The sequence below is a fragment of the Oikopleura dioica genome, chromosome PAR (assembly GCF_907165135.1).
Source record: "Oikopleura dioica chromosome PAR, OKI2018_I68_1.0, whole genome shotgun sequence".
Lineage (NCBI taxonomy): Eukaryota > Metazoa > Chordata > Appendicularia > Copelata > Oikopleuridae > Oikopleura > Oikopleura dioica.
The window spans coordinates 14,165,096-14,176,799 of record NC_137293.1 but is presented as its reverse complement, the minus strand read 5'-3'; the positions used below and the strand labels follow the sequence as shown (position 1 = coordinate 14,176,799).

General features: G+C 39.7%; 6 protein-coding genes across 8 annotated transcripts; 4 read left to right on the top strand and 2 right to left on the bottom strand.

Annotated features, from left to right (window-relative positions):
* The first annotated feature begins 383 nt into the window (after positions 1 to 383).
* LOC145706138 (pyruvate dehydrogenase (acetyl-transferring) kinase isozyme 2, mitochondrial-like) lies at positions 384 to 9,054 on the top strand. 3 transcript variants are annotated; one of them, XM_081783660.1, is made up of 11 exons: positions 384 to 405; positions 7,073 to 7,257; positions 7,304 to 7,382; positions 7,422 to 7,627; positions 7,668 to 7,814; positions 7,861 to 7,927; positions 8,052 to 8,078; positions 8,125 to 8,208; positions 8,247 to 8,498; positions 8,547 to 8,697; positions 8,741 to 9,054. In XM_081783660.1, exons 2-11 carry the CDS (start codon positions 7,210 to 7,212, stop codon positions 8,946 to 8,948), a joined length of 1,269 nt encoding a protein of 422 aa, XP_081639786.1. In that variant the 5' UTR covers positions 384 to 405; positions 7,073 to 7,209; the 3' UTR covers positions 8,949 to 9,054. The 3 variants fall into 3 exon arrangements, with proteins under 3 accessions (XP_081639786.1, XP_081639785.1, XP_081639787.1); XM_081783659.1 differs by having other exon boundaries at positions 7,073 to 7,260; XM_081783661.1 differs by lacking the exon at positions 8,052 to 8,078 and having other exon boundaries at positions 7,073 to 7,260.
* LOC145706139 (uncharacterized) lies at positions 1,478 to 3,055 on the top strand. The gene is made up of 6 exons (XM_081783662.1): positions 1,478 to 1,596; positions 1,879 to 2,012; positions 2,253 to 2,351; positions 2,412 to 2,621; positions 2,697 to 2,892; positions 2,934 to 3,055. Exons 2-6 carry the CDS (start codon positions 1,897 to 1,899, stop codon positions 3,012 to 3,014), a joined length of 702 nt encoding a protein of 233 aa, XP_081639788.1. The 5' UTR covers positions 1,478 to 1,596; positions 1,879 to 1,896; the 3' UTR covers positions 3,015 to 3,055.
* Positions 3,014 to 3,883, top strand: LOC145706140 (uncharacterized). Its single transcript, XM_081783663.1, has 4 exons — positions 3,014 to 3,183; positions 3,235 to 3,327; positions 3,376 to 3,595; positions 3,637 to 3,883. Exons 1-4 carry the CDS (start codon positions 3,104 to 3,106, stop codon positions 3,778 to 3,780), a joined length of 537 nt encoding a protein of 178 aa, XP_081639789.1. The 5' UTR covers positions 3,014 to 3,103; the 3' UTR covers positions 3,781 to 3,883.
* On the bottom strand, positions 3,857 to 6,150 carry LOC145706137 (acetyl-coenzyme A transporter 1-like). The gene is made up of 9 exons (XM_081783658.1): positions 5,991 to 6,150; positions 5,697 to 5,901; positions 5,507 to 5,650; positions 5,259 to 5,461; positions 5,124 to 5,215; positions 4,982 to 5,074; positions 4,632 to 4,940; positions 4,371 to 4,575; positions 3,857 to 4,320 (listed from the first exon to the last, which is right to left on the bottom strand). The coding sequence occupies exons 1-9, from the start codon at positions 6,031 to 6,033 to the stop codon at positions 4,151 to 4,153; spliced, it is 1,464 nt and encodes a 487-aa protein (XP_081639784.1). The 5' UTR covers positions 6,034 to 6,150; the 3' UTR covers positions 3,857 to 4,150.
* Positions 6,159 to 7,044, top strand: LOC145706142 (uncharacterized). The gene is made up of 3 exons (XM_081783664.1): positions 6,159 to 6,296; positions 6,519 to 6,851; positions 6,903 to 7,044. Exons 1-3 carry the CDS (start codon positions 6,223 to 6,225, stop codon positions 6,958 to 6,960), a joined length of 465 nt encoding a protein of 154 aa, XP_081639790.1. The 5' UTR covers positions 6,159 to 6,222; the 3' UTR covers positions 6,961 to 7,044.
* LOC145706143 (uncharacterized) lies at positions 9,054 to 9,692 on the bottom strand. The gene is made up of 3 exons (XM_081783665.1): positions 9,561 to 9,692; positions 9,400 to 9,520; positions 9,054 to 9,357 (listed from the first exon to the last, which is right to left on the bottom strand). The coding sequence occupies exons 1-3, from the start codon at positions 9,609 to 9,611 to the stop codon at positions 9,155 to 9,157; spliced, it is 375 nt and encodes a 124-aa protein (XP_081639791.1). The 5' UTR covers positions 9,612 to 9,692; the 3' UTR covers positions 9,054 to 9,154.
* Positions 9,693 to 11,704: the final 2,012 nt, after the last annotated feature.

The window sequence follows — 11,704 nt, the reverse complement described above, 5'->3', positions numbered from 1 at the left end:
TCAAAAAATCATAAGCACCAGTGGAAAAGGCCTGTCAGTCACTGTGCCACTTCTGTTTGATTACTGCTTACTTCAGCAAGCAAAGCGGATTCCAAAAATTTCATATTTTGGCAGAAGATAAAGGATTTTACGACAGTGGGCAAATGACCACGTTCCATAAACTTTTGCGCGGTGCCACTACTAGTCACTGATTTTGGGTAAAGAAGACAATTTCGAGCAAACTTTCAAATTACTTTGACGTCAAGGCAAAGAATGCGCTTGACTATTTCACAAAGCGCCATCTTGTGAATGCCATCCGGAAAAGAAGGCCTTTTCGAAGAGTGCGCAGCGACAAAACGACGTCGAGCGCGTCAACTCTTTCCGCGCACTCATCCCAATTTGAGTCCGATTTCGATTGTCTAACAGGTAATTTTTCCCTCGAAGCCATTCTTCTCCTCTCCCTCCGCCTCTAACAAATAGAAAACCTCTACTGAACTTCAGAATCTGAAGTGAGAGAATGATCACTGACTTCAATAAGTAACGTCTGACTACATCAACAAATCCTACCGTCTCGGAGAAAATCTCAGTCATAAAAATGATTCTTTACAAAACTCTTCATCTGTGAAAAAGACTCTGAAAATAAAAAGTGCATTGTTATTCCTAGAAATGCCGTCATTTTTCTATTCTGAGTTGAGTGTTTGCCTCTGATTAGAGCACCAGCTGAATGCGATTGTTTCTTGCGCCTGACTGTCAGTTAGAATGAACTATTGGGTCAATATATTTAGAGTTTGTCATAGGAGAGCATGAAAAAAAAATAGTATTCTATTTATCTTTTATCAGCCTTATGGTTTTCAGATTTCGTCGCTCTGAGCTGACAGTTATCATCCCGTTTATCTAATTTGCATCCACACTTGTTCGGAGAGAATCAATATTTTGGTAAGAAGAAAAGGAAGAAAACGCTGCAAAACTGGTGTCGACCTTGTTAGCCAGCTCAATCAAAAAACTAACGAAGTAATGTCCCCATCGATTTTAGTTGTATTCCTAGGAGAAATAATCTTTCAAAAATAAAACGCAAGAGATTAGCGTCGCTTTCCTACCGAGCAGAGGGATCCCTATTCAGAGGGGATTCAATGTCAACCCAATTCAAAAACAGCTCTTTGTGAAAACAGCGTTAAAACTGCAATAAGAACGAATATTATCAGCAGAAAAAGAAAGAGGAACTTGATTTTAGAGATTGAATAACGAAGAAGCTTTATTTTGTAAGTTTTTTTTTGACATAAATAACAAAATAGAGAGAAATCTCGTCAGTAACTGTCGACATTGAAAAGTCGCCCATGAAAGTGAAATTGGGCAAATTGGACACTGGTGCATTATCACCTAACAGTAGCCGAGTGAAATTTTAATTTTTTTTGTGAAGTCGGCGCCCTAACAAGGTGCGCCCTTTATAGTAGCTAAGCCACGAAATTGTCGCTGCGTCCAATGGACCAAAATAGTCAGATGTAAAGAAAGATTGGCGAGTTAATTAAATTTTCAGCTTTTTTAATTGATCCTCGATCAATCGTAAATATACATAGAGACTTATCTCGCGAGAAAAAATCAATATCGTCGAGAACTCAGGTTCAGAAAAATTCGAAAACCCGTTATTGAATCTTTGATCCAAAAAGAGATAATCCACCAGAACTTCTACAGTAATAGCGCCAGACTTTTTGATAAGCAAAAATGAGCCCTTTGGGATATGCCGATATTGGCCTTGGAGATACTTTGAGGAAATCGATGCAGGCTGCCACACAAAGAGCGCTATATTAGATAAATAATTCAAATCCAGATTATACGTGTCTGCAGACCTATACAAGCCTCTGCAGAAAAAAAAATAAAGAAAAAAATAAGTTTTCATTTCAGAAAAGAAAAACAGAGAATATGGCTCCAGACGGAAATAGAAGAGCGAGACATTTTATGATCCAGCGAGCGAGTAGCGATGAGAAAGTCATCCCTTCTGCTCCTTTCATTCCACCGCCTTACACGGATCACCTGAGGTTTTCAGAGAAAAATATTCACCCAAGAAGGGATTTATATCAATCAAATATAAAATAATGATCAAAGCCGTTTTCTTTTTCCACTGTTTTGTCAAAAAAAAGGGGCCGGAAGAGTGTTTCAGAAATATAACAACCCATCCTTTTTGGCTTATTTTGCGACGCAGGAAATGGAGAAACGATTTGTTTCGAAACTATCTTCGATCTATTAGGACTAAATCTAATAAGTGTATTCTATTTTAGAGCAAACTACGAGCGTCGATCTTCAATCGTCAATCAAGAAATTATCTCCGACGGCACTGTTCCTCCTGCATATCGACCTCGAGAGCGTCCCAGTGGACGGTAAGTCAATCAAATACATACACAGTATCCTGGCGATAAGATGAGATAAGCCCACTTTAGCCGTCGGAGTTTGTCAGCCGAGGATCCCGCTAGCTTTTGGCAGCGAGTGTACAAGACTGAATCCATTGACTCTGAAGAAGCGAAGAAGCTCTTTGTCAAGTTTGCGAAGAAAAAGCTATTCTACGGAACAAAGCCGGCTAAGACGGGAATAACGGACCAAATTCAGCCTTCTGTGGCGCTCACTGTTGAGCTGTTTACTCTCGTAGAACGGTAAGCAAGTGAACTTGGTGAAAAATTTTACCGAGAAAAAGTTTAATTTTGATCCGTTTTCAAAACATTCATTAGTCGCCAAAAACGAGTCGTCCATGAAGCCATCGAATCCGATCTCGAAGCCAAGCAAATTGAAGACAACGACGAATTACCCCCAGCTTCCATGTGGGATGTCCATGTTGATGTTCCGAAATTCTACCCGGACTTTGAAATAACGCGACGGATTGTGAACCCTGGCACTGAGAAAATAGTTGGATGTGATGAATGCGAGGTTTTTAGGTTTTAGAAACTTTCGATTTTTTAATCTTGAAGGGTATTACGAGACTACAGTGTATTCATTGCTCCGGAGCTGGCCACAAGGAGTGTTTTGAAAACTTCGAGAAATTTCGATAGATAGTCAATTTGATTAACAATAAAAGGACTGCTGGAATTGCAACGCCGAGGGAATCGTCTCCGGAACTCGCCAAGAAGCTCGACACATAATGGGCAACAATGGAATGGGAAGCATTCAAGTCCAAGCGAATATTTGCTGCATGATCTGCGGCGGCCGCGGCACCGAAACGTTTGAAGCAATTAACACGACTGTAATTAACGTTATTTCTTTTCATTAAAGATGCACAATGTGCGGCGGCGACGGTCATGTGCGCTGCGACAAGTGTGATCAACGAGGCAAAGTCAAGCAATTTGAAGAAATTGTTATCGATTGGTAAAACTCAGTTTTGGCTTATTGAACTTGCATAATTGTTGAAAAAAGGTTGACGATAAAGGACTACGAAATGATAGGAGACGCGCCCGTTCCCGTAAAGTGGGTTTATTCCCGAAAAAGTAAAAAGGTTCTTGATCTTGATTTCAACTCTTCGAATGAGCTTTGCAACCCGAGCAACTTTCCCGACGATGTTAATTTCGTGATGAAGGGTTTATCGAAGAAAATTAAGAGTAAAGCGAAAGCAGATAAGCTCAAAATACATCGCCAGGTAGAATTTTCTTTGTCTGCTTTTTCTCATCTATTTTTTAGAAATTCGAAGTGCGGAAGACCCCTCTTCATACAGTACATTACATGTACAAGAAGAAGCCGAATAGCTACGTCATATCCGGGTATGACAAGAAAGTCTTTACATCGTACTATCCAGGCGACCGGCTCAAATGCTCAATAATGTAGCATGTCTATCAATCACTGTCCCATTAATTATTATTATTTTACCTCAATATAGCAAGAATTTCTTGCTTCAATCCAAGACAATTTGCTTCAATAAATTATACACAGATACTCAAAAACCAGCTTCTTACAGCTTATTTTTTCGAGCTAAAAGAATGAAGTCAACAGGTTGGTTCGTATTTAAAAATGGAACAGAAGATGCATACGAAACAAAAATATTGATATTGCACAAATTGAAATTTTAAATAAAAGAGGTTCATAATAAAAGTATGAATGCCTAAAAATGAGATCACACGCTTTTGGTGGTTGCTCGTAAATTCTAATGATAATGTCACTGATAGCAGGTCTTCGAAATGGAAGATTCGGTTGAGTTTTAGTCTGACTTCTGGACAGCTTTAGGCACAGCCCAAACAGCTGGGTCGAGACTCTCGAGCTTCTCCAGCTTTGGTTTTGCTATGCTGAACCAGAAGACGCCGAAAATCGCCAATAAGGAGCTTTCGATGTAGTAGCCATCGCCAAGACCGATGGAGGAAAGTGGTTCAACTAGAAAATGCGTTAATTAAAATTATTCATTACCAAAAAATAAAACATACCTGCTCGAAGAGCAAAGTAAACGGGCCAGTTTCCGCCCATATTTGAAACAGTATTCAACAGAGTCATGTAAGTACCGCCAATAGAAGGGTCCGAAACTCGAGCGTGAAAAGACATGATCGAAACGAACATACAGTGCATCGTGAGCTGATGAAGAATAGAAATTCCCATTAGCGCGGCTAGGTAGCCAAGGCCGGGCTCTTGTCCCTGAAAGATTAATTAAATAAAAATTATTTGAATCGAGAACATCATGAAATCCGTACCTTGAGAATGGCAGGTGTGTAGAAAACAAACGCAGTCATTCCAAGTCCGATCAGAACTCGCGGCAAATACGAATTGATCCACAATTTGAGAGGCTTGGATCCATTCGTCAGTGGAGTCAAAAAGATCGGTAAAATGATCTGCACTGGCGTCATTGGGACCGCCAACATTGCCAGCTTTTCTTTCGGAACGCCTGCATCGAGAATTTTCAACGTTGTTACACCATCAACAGCCGCGAAGGCGATTTTACAAGTGAGGATGATCATCACCCATTGTTTGACGATGTCCAACTTGAGCACAGTTTTCAAAAGCTGAATAAAGTTAAATTTCGCCAGAGAAAAGGTTTACCAACCTTGTAAGTTTCCATGACACCGTCAATTTTCTCGTCTTCTGGCTTTTCTTCTTTGAAGATCAAGAAAGTTGTAGTGATCACAAAAACGATCGCCTAAATAATTTAAATGATAAGGCAGTTCCTGTAACAACTTGGACTGTACCCAGAAATACAGATATTGCGGGAGAGTGCACAGTCCAGTATCAAGCGGTTCGCTTCGGAAATAAGCATTCGCAAAGTCAGGAGATTCCAGCGCTAGAAAGTAATTTTAACCCACTTTTTTAAAACGAAAATTTACCGAGAAAGATGACGTATCCAGCAAAATACCCAGCGGTTTGACCGACGCTATTGCAAGTCGAAGCCAAATTTCTGTTTTCTTTCGAGAGCATCGTTAGGGCCCAGCCATCGACGGCGATGTCTTGCGTCGCGGCGAAGAAATTGAGGAAAAAGAAAGCGGCAGTGAGGTTGAAAACGTTTCCGTTTTCCAGGAGATCATCGACGCTAAAAACGCATATTTCGAAAGAAAGACTTGAGATAAGGACTTACACGAAAGAGAGCCAGTACATAATGATCGCTAAAGAAAACTGAACCGGAATTAACCAAGATTTTCTTCGCCCAAACGAAGCAAAAAACGCTCCATCGACCAGTGGTGCCCAGATTAGCTTCAACGAAAATGGCCAGAAAACGAAACTGAAGAAGAATTGTTCGAGGAGCTTTTTCCTTGAAAGAAATTCACCTAAAGAGGGCCTGATCGTTGTACGAAACGCCTCGAGCTTGCAAAAGCATGGGAATACTGCCAGCAAGTCCAAGTGGAACACCTTGAAGAACGTAAAGAAGAAGAAGGAGCAAAATTGAGCCTCCATCTTGACGGAAGATTTCGCCGTAGCTGAAGGATTTCTTCTTCTCGTTTTGTTCCGTTTCGAGATCCATTCTCATAGTCTTTTATAAAGTGAAAAAGAAGATGATAGAATATATAAAAATAAAGCAATTCTAACTTTCTAATAGTTCAGAAGCTTATTTCACTGTTCCTGTCTAGCCTTGACAATAGGCGATCCCGTCTTCCCATTGCTCATCTAGTCGAAATCTTCTTTTCACTCTTTCTTCCTTCTTCAACCCTTTATTTTCTCTAAAATTCTCCAAAAAGAAATAAAGATTATCCGCTGCGCGCCAATGGCGAATTTGGATTTCCAACGAGCGACCAATCAGCGCCAGACAGCAGAAAGTACAGTTTTTTGACGTAGCCAGAGAACGGGAAAAGAACAATGAATAGAGTAAATTTGGCGAGTAGAAGAATTATCAGATGGAGCTCAATGAGCTCCGTCAATCAGTTCGTAAGGTGATCATCCGTAAAGAATAATCATAATCAGTAAAGCTTCTAGTTGAGTTCATTTCGTCGGGATAGTCGTTTGGTCGTATAGAAAAAATGATTTTTGAAACCTACAGCTACTCCCGACAATGATATCGAAACAGTAAGAGTTCTCCTTCAATCGTCCCTTACCATTTCATTATTTTGGAAACCATCGAAGAAATGTTTCATTTTATGATTTGCTCTTTCCAGAAACCGAACGGCGAATCCATCAACAATCGAATCTTTGACCTACCAAAACATGACTCCTCTGTCCGTCTCTTCCGATGAAATCACGCTTGAATATAAACTCAACAAAGACCTGGATCTGAATCCAATGGGAAACGTTCACGGCGGTAGAATGAGCTACATTCTCGACTCCGTCATGACCGCCCTCGCCTCCGATTTCGATAAAGAAGATGTCAACTCGTTAAACTTTTCCGTGTCCTATCTGAATGGAATTTCTTCCGATACAGATAGTTTTTTGGTTCATGCGAAGGTCGTCAAGGGCGGCCGAGCGATGGCGTTTATGTCGGCGGAACTGAGGTGATTGCCACTTTATTTTATTTTAAAATAAATTACATAACTCGTTTTTAGATCTGAAGATGGTAAAATCTACACGCAATCTGAGGAGAGTTTTGCAAAGAGCTCCTAATCCTTCTGTACTTACTGTATTTATTCACTTTTGTATCAATAGATTTGCCAAGTTTTGCCTGAAGCTAAAACTTCCTAGAAATTTTAAGCAGGAACTAACCGGTTCTTTCCAGTTTTTCAGAAGAAACCTTTGATCTCGATCGACAATTGGCTACAATCTGTGTGGTGTTTTTCGTCTTGTCTTCCTCGAAAAGATGCTCTTAGAATCGATATTATAAAAAACGGCTTTTTGAAATTCAAAATTTTAATCATGGCCTCAAATTTGAGAGTTTTCGCCAGAAGACTGGGCAGCGGAACGGTGGTATAGTATTCGGGTGTTTTGGGTGGCTAATTTAACCGTTCAGAATAAACCTATTTATTTGCAGGAAAAGTACAGCAACTTCGTTCCGAGACCTCTTTCCGCTGATGACCTCCTTCTTTTTGGTAAGCAGAACGAAACTTCAAAAGCTCAAGCCATTTTAGCCGACAAAAATAGCGTCGAGAAATCGTTTGAATTCTTGAAGCAAGAATTGCCGACGCGATGGATGCAAACATTCGCAGAAATAAACGCTCTTCCTATTGAAAAACCGTCTCCATTGATGCTCGAAGTAAAGAACATGATTCAAGAAACGCTGGAGAATCTTCTCCCATTCGCAGATCAACCAGCAACCGAAAACGTCATTTCCAAGGTATAAAAAATCCTCGTTCTTTTCCCAGCTTTTCTTTCAGTTCAACAGTAAACTAGAAGATTACATCCATCGACACAGAACTGCAGTAGACGAAGTTGCGTTGGCCATTCTTGAGTTTAAAGACGAACAACTAGAAATGGCCGAGAAAGGGTTGACGACTTTTGACCTCGACGATGCCGAGGAAAAAGTGAGAAATAAATCGAGTCTTATCCGTAGTTACTCATTTTGTTTAGGTGCATTACTTTTTAGACCGTTATTTTACAACGCTTGTTTCTACTAATTTAATCATTCACCAGCATCGTAAGTCGTTTTGCAACAATTTGCTAATAAGAGTTGGAATGAACCAGTCTTATTTGCGAAAAACTCAGTTAAATCGCTTACTGCATGCTTCCAGTTACAGTTATCTAACCATTTACGCGTGTAGTCGTCGTGTGCTTTCACCGAAATCCAGGTCGAATGATTTTACTTTGGGCTAGATGAGTAACTGTCATTTTCAGTTCTTATCCTTGGCATGAATAGTGATCGACAGAAACGGGAGACAGTTCAGCGTACCAATGTTACAAAAGAAATTCGAAAAATCGGTAAAAATACGCTAAAGATTTGTTAAAAAAGAGTTCAGCTTTGAAAATTGAAACAGAATGCAAAAAGTACTACGGGAAGAGCCCATCAGTAAAAATAACCGAATTCGACATGGGAAAAGCGACCAACGACTCTCAAATCAACACAATCTTCATCCCCTCTCATCTCGAGCAAATCTGCGCCGAATTGATACGAAACGCAGTGAGAGCAACAGTCGAAAACAACCCCGATCTTCCGCCAGTGGAAATAATCATTTCTAGGGCGAACGATAATGTGACCATCAAAATCTCTGGTATGATACCAACCCTCATTAGAATCAATAATTCAAATGAAATTTTAGACAAAGGAAAAGGTGCGTCACTCCGGGAGCAAGCAAAATGGGGAGCATATCTTTATACCAAGCCGCCTGAACAGTCCACTTCTAAAATGCCCCTCGTAGAGCCCCTCGCTGGCTATGGCTACGGAATTCCTCTCGCTGCAGTTTACGCTAGGTAAAGTTACTTCTAGTCCTTCGATTACTGACCCGTTTGATAGATATCTCGGCGGAGACGTAGTGATTCAAAGCCTTCAAAACTACGGCACCGACGTCGTTATTTACCTCCCATCCAATGCCAAAGACCTGATAGAAGTCCTCCCAGTGTTCACAGCTAAAACCAAAGAGTACTACAATTCCCAGAGCCGAAAAAAGACCTGGATCACTGGAAAGTCGAGCGAAAAAGGCGATATCGTCTTTGACAGTTAATTCTATCACTAAGTACGTGTCCTTGTATTCCTATTTATTCCTGTTTGCCCGTGTTTGATTTGGTATTCTCACAGTTCATAAAAATTAATGAAATTATGATTTCGAATTATCGAGTGAGTTTTTATTCGAGGTAAAGAGTGTGCAGAACAGTGACGATGGTAAATCCGCTACATTTGACAGAAATGCTCCCGAAATCGTCGAGAGCGTCATTCCAGAGCCATCTGAAATGTTAAAAGCAAATAAATAATGATTATTGAGTGCCTTGATTGGATATTCGTGCTTTGATCATCGCTTTCAATAATAAAGTTTTGAAGGACAAATCGGTAACGAGCAGGCATTGTTTTTCGAACGAGTGCGTGGCAGTTGTTTGAAAGCTCTTCGAGAAATGATTTTGGATCGTTTGGAAGCCCTGGGAGAATGTTTTCTTCGGGTTTAGGCTAGTAAGTCGTACCTTTTATATTCTTCTCAGTGATCGTTTTTGATATCAGAAGCTTGACGAGTTTGAGAGTCTCTGTTAGATTTGGCTTCTCGAGAGGTTCCATTCTGTAGCTGTTTTCAATCTTCTGTCGAGCCTAGGGCCGATTATAAGAGTTTCAAAAAGGAAATTCTTACCATTCTAAAGCTGCTTTTGGAGTGAAAACTCCTGCCCGACGGATCAATCATCTCTGGATATTATTTTGAAAGTGAAATTTTGGCGTCTTTTTTGGAGTGACTGGAGACTCCAGTCGGCGGGTAACTATGGGAAACGTCGGATCAAGGGCCTCTTCTGACAATAGATGTCTAGAACAAACACTCATTTCTGCTGACTGTATAAAAGCACAATAGATTCTGCTGGCAACTGCTAAGTCAAAAGAAAATATTGACGATAAAGTCCATCACTTTATTATTTCATGATGAAACTCTCACACAGGAAAATTTTAGGGGCCCCTAATAGCCTATTAGTAAAAGGGGGTCTCATGAAGTAAAAGTTAGATCCAGAATATGGAGTTGGCTTATCTTACGCTGCATAATGTTGCTTATGAATATGCACGGTATATGCATAGAGAGTTTTCGTCAATCTGTTCCAAGCGAATTCTATCTCTATATAAGCAGACTCAAAACGACATTTAAGTTCATTTCATTTCTTCAAACATGAAAGCTTTTCCTATTTTCTTCCTTTTCTTCGCCGTTGGGTCGTCTCTCGATCTTACTGCAGAACGCAATAAGTGCGTTATTGGTAAGAATATGGAAAAAAATGCGGAACGACGATTTTAGGTCTGCTTACTGGTGAAGGCCTCGAAAGAATCTATCAGCCCGGAGATTTAATTAAGGCTCTCCAAAGAAACTCGAATGTGCATTTTTTTCTTTGAAAGCCTAAAAAAGAATATTGTGACCGGTACATTGAATCGAAGATGAAGGCTGTTTTCTTTAGAGACACAGATCTTTGGAAGTTCTAAATAAACCGACTCCTTGACCGACTCTTTATTCAAGAGGTTCTTTTAGAAAACTGTATTTTAAAAAGAACCATGTTCTCCAAATAAGATGTTACTTATGTATATGCACAGCATATGCATAGAGAACTTTGTTAATACAGATAAGTTCTAAGCGAGAAGGTTCTGTTTATAAGCAGGTTCGAAATAGCTTTTCTGTTCATAAACCAATCATGAAAAGTTTCAATATTTTCTTCCCATTTTTCGCTCTTGGGAAATCTTTAGATCTTCTTGAAGAACGATTCAAGTGCATTAGTGGTAAGTTTATTTTCAAAAGCTTGATAATACAAGAGAACTTAGGTCTGCTTTCTCGTCTTCAGGGGATGTATTATAGTCAAGATTTAATTCAGGCTTTCAAAGGAAACTCAACAAAGATTTTAGAACATGTTTTTGAAAGCCGAATAAGATTCGTACTGCGACCGATATATTGAATCAAAGATGATTGCAGTTTTTTACAAAGACACAGACCTTTGGAAATTCAAATAAATGCGGCTATTTTAAATTGTATTTTTATTAAAAAAAGTTTTGAGGAGAATATAATTCTAGACAGAAAGACACAAGTGTGATAGGGATTGAAAAGCTGTCAGCAAGTGAATCCCAATCATTTTCAGGATCCTTACCAGAAACAGCAGGAACAACGCAGGAGGTCAATTTAAGAACAGCTGGGGATTACGGTAATAACCACAATCCGTCGCCAATTACGATTGTTAATAGCTTGTCATCACTGTTCCAAGTGTCTTCGGATTAGCCTCATTTTTTACTGTTTGCAAAGCCGCTAAAGTTGGTGAGTGGGAAATTTTTGCGGATATTGAAATCGGCGACTTTTGTCAAACAAAAGCAGCAGGAAATTTATTGATCGAAAATCTTAGCATTAGATTATTTTTAAAAACTCAAATAAGGCGTCTTGAAAATCTGACTTATTTATTGAGGTCAAAAAATGAACCTGACTTTGCGCTCAATGAGTCGTCATCTACGTATAAAGAACGGGTGCTGAGACGTGGTACTATAATATTGAAGCTTTACTGCAGCTTATCAATCGTTATCAGGGAAAGGATCCATCACTCAGAGGACAGCCTTCACAGTTCACCACAGTCTTCACACCTCAGTAGAGTTAGATGCAATTACCATAAATATCCTCATTAGCTATTTTTACCTCATAAATTCAGCCCTGTTAAAATGTCGAATTAGAATCTGATCGGGATCTTTTTCAGTGCATTTTCCGTTCCATTTCTAATAGACGCTGATCAAAAAAAGCACCGCGCCAGAATTTTAAAATGGAAAATCGAC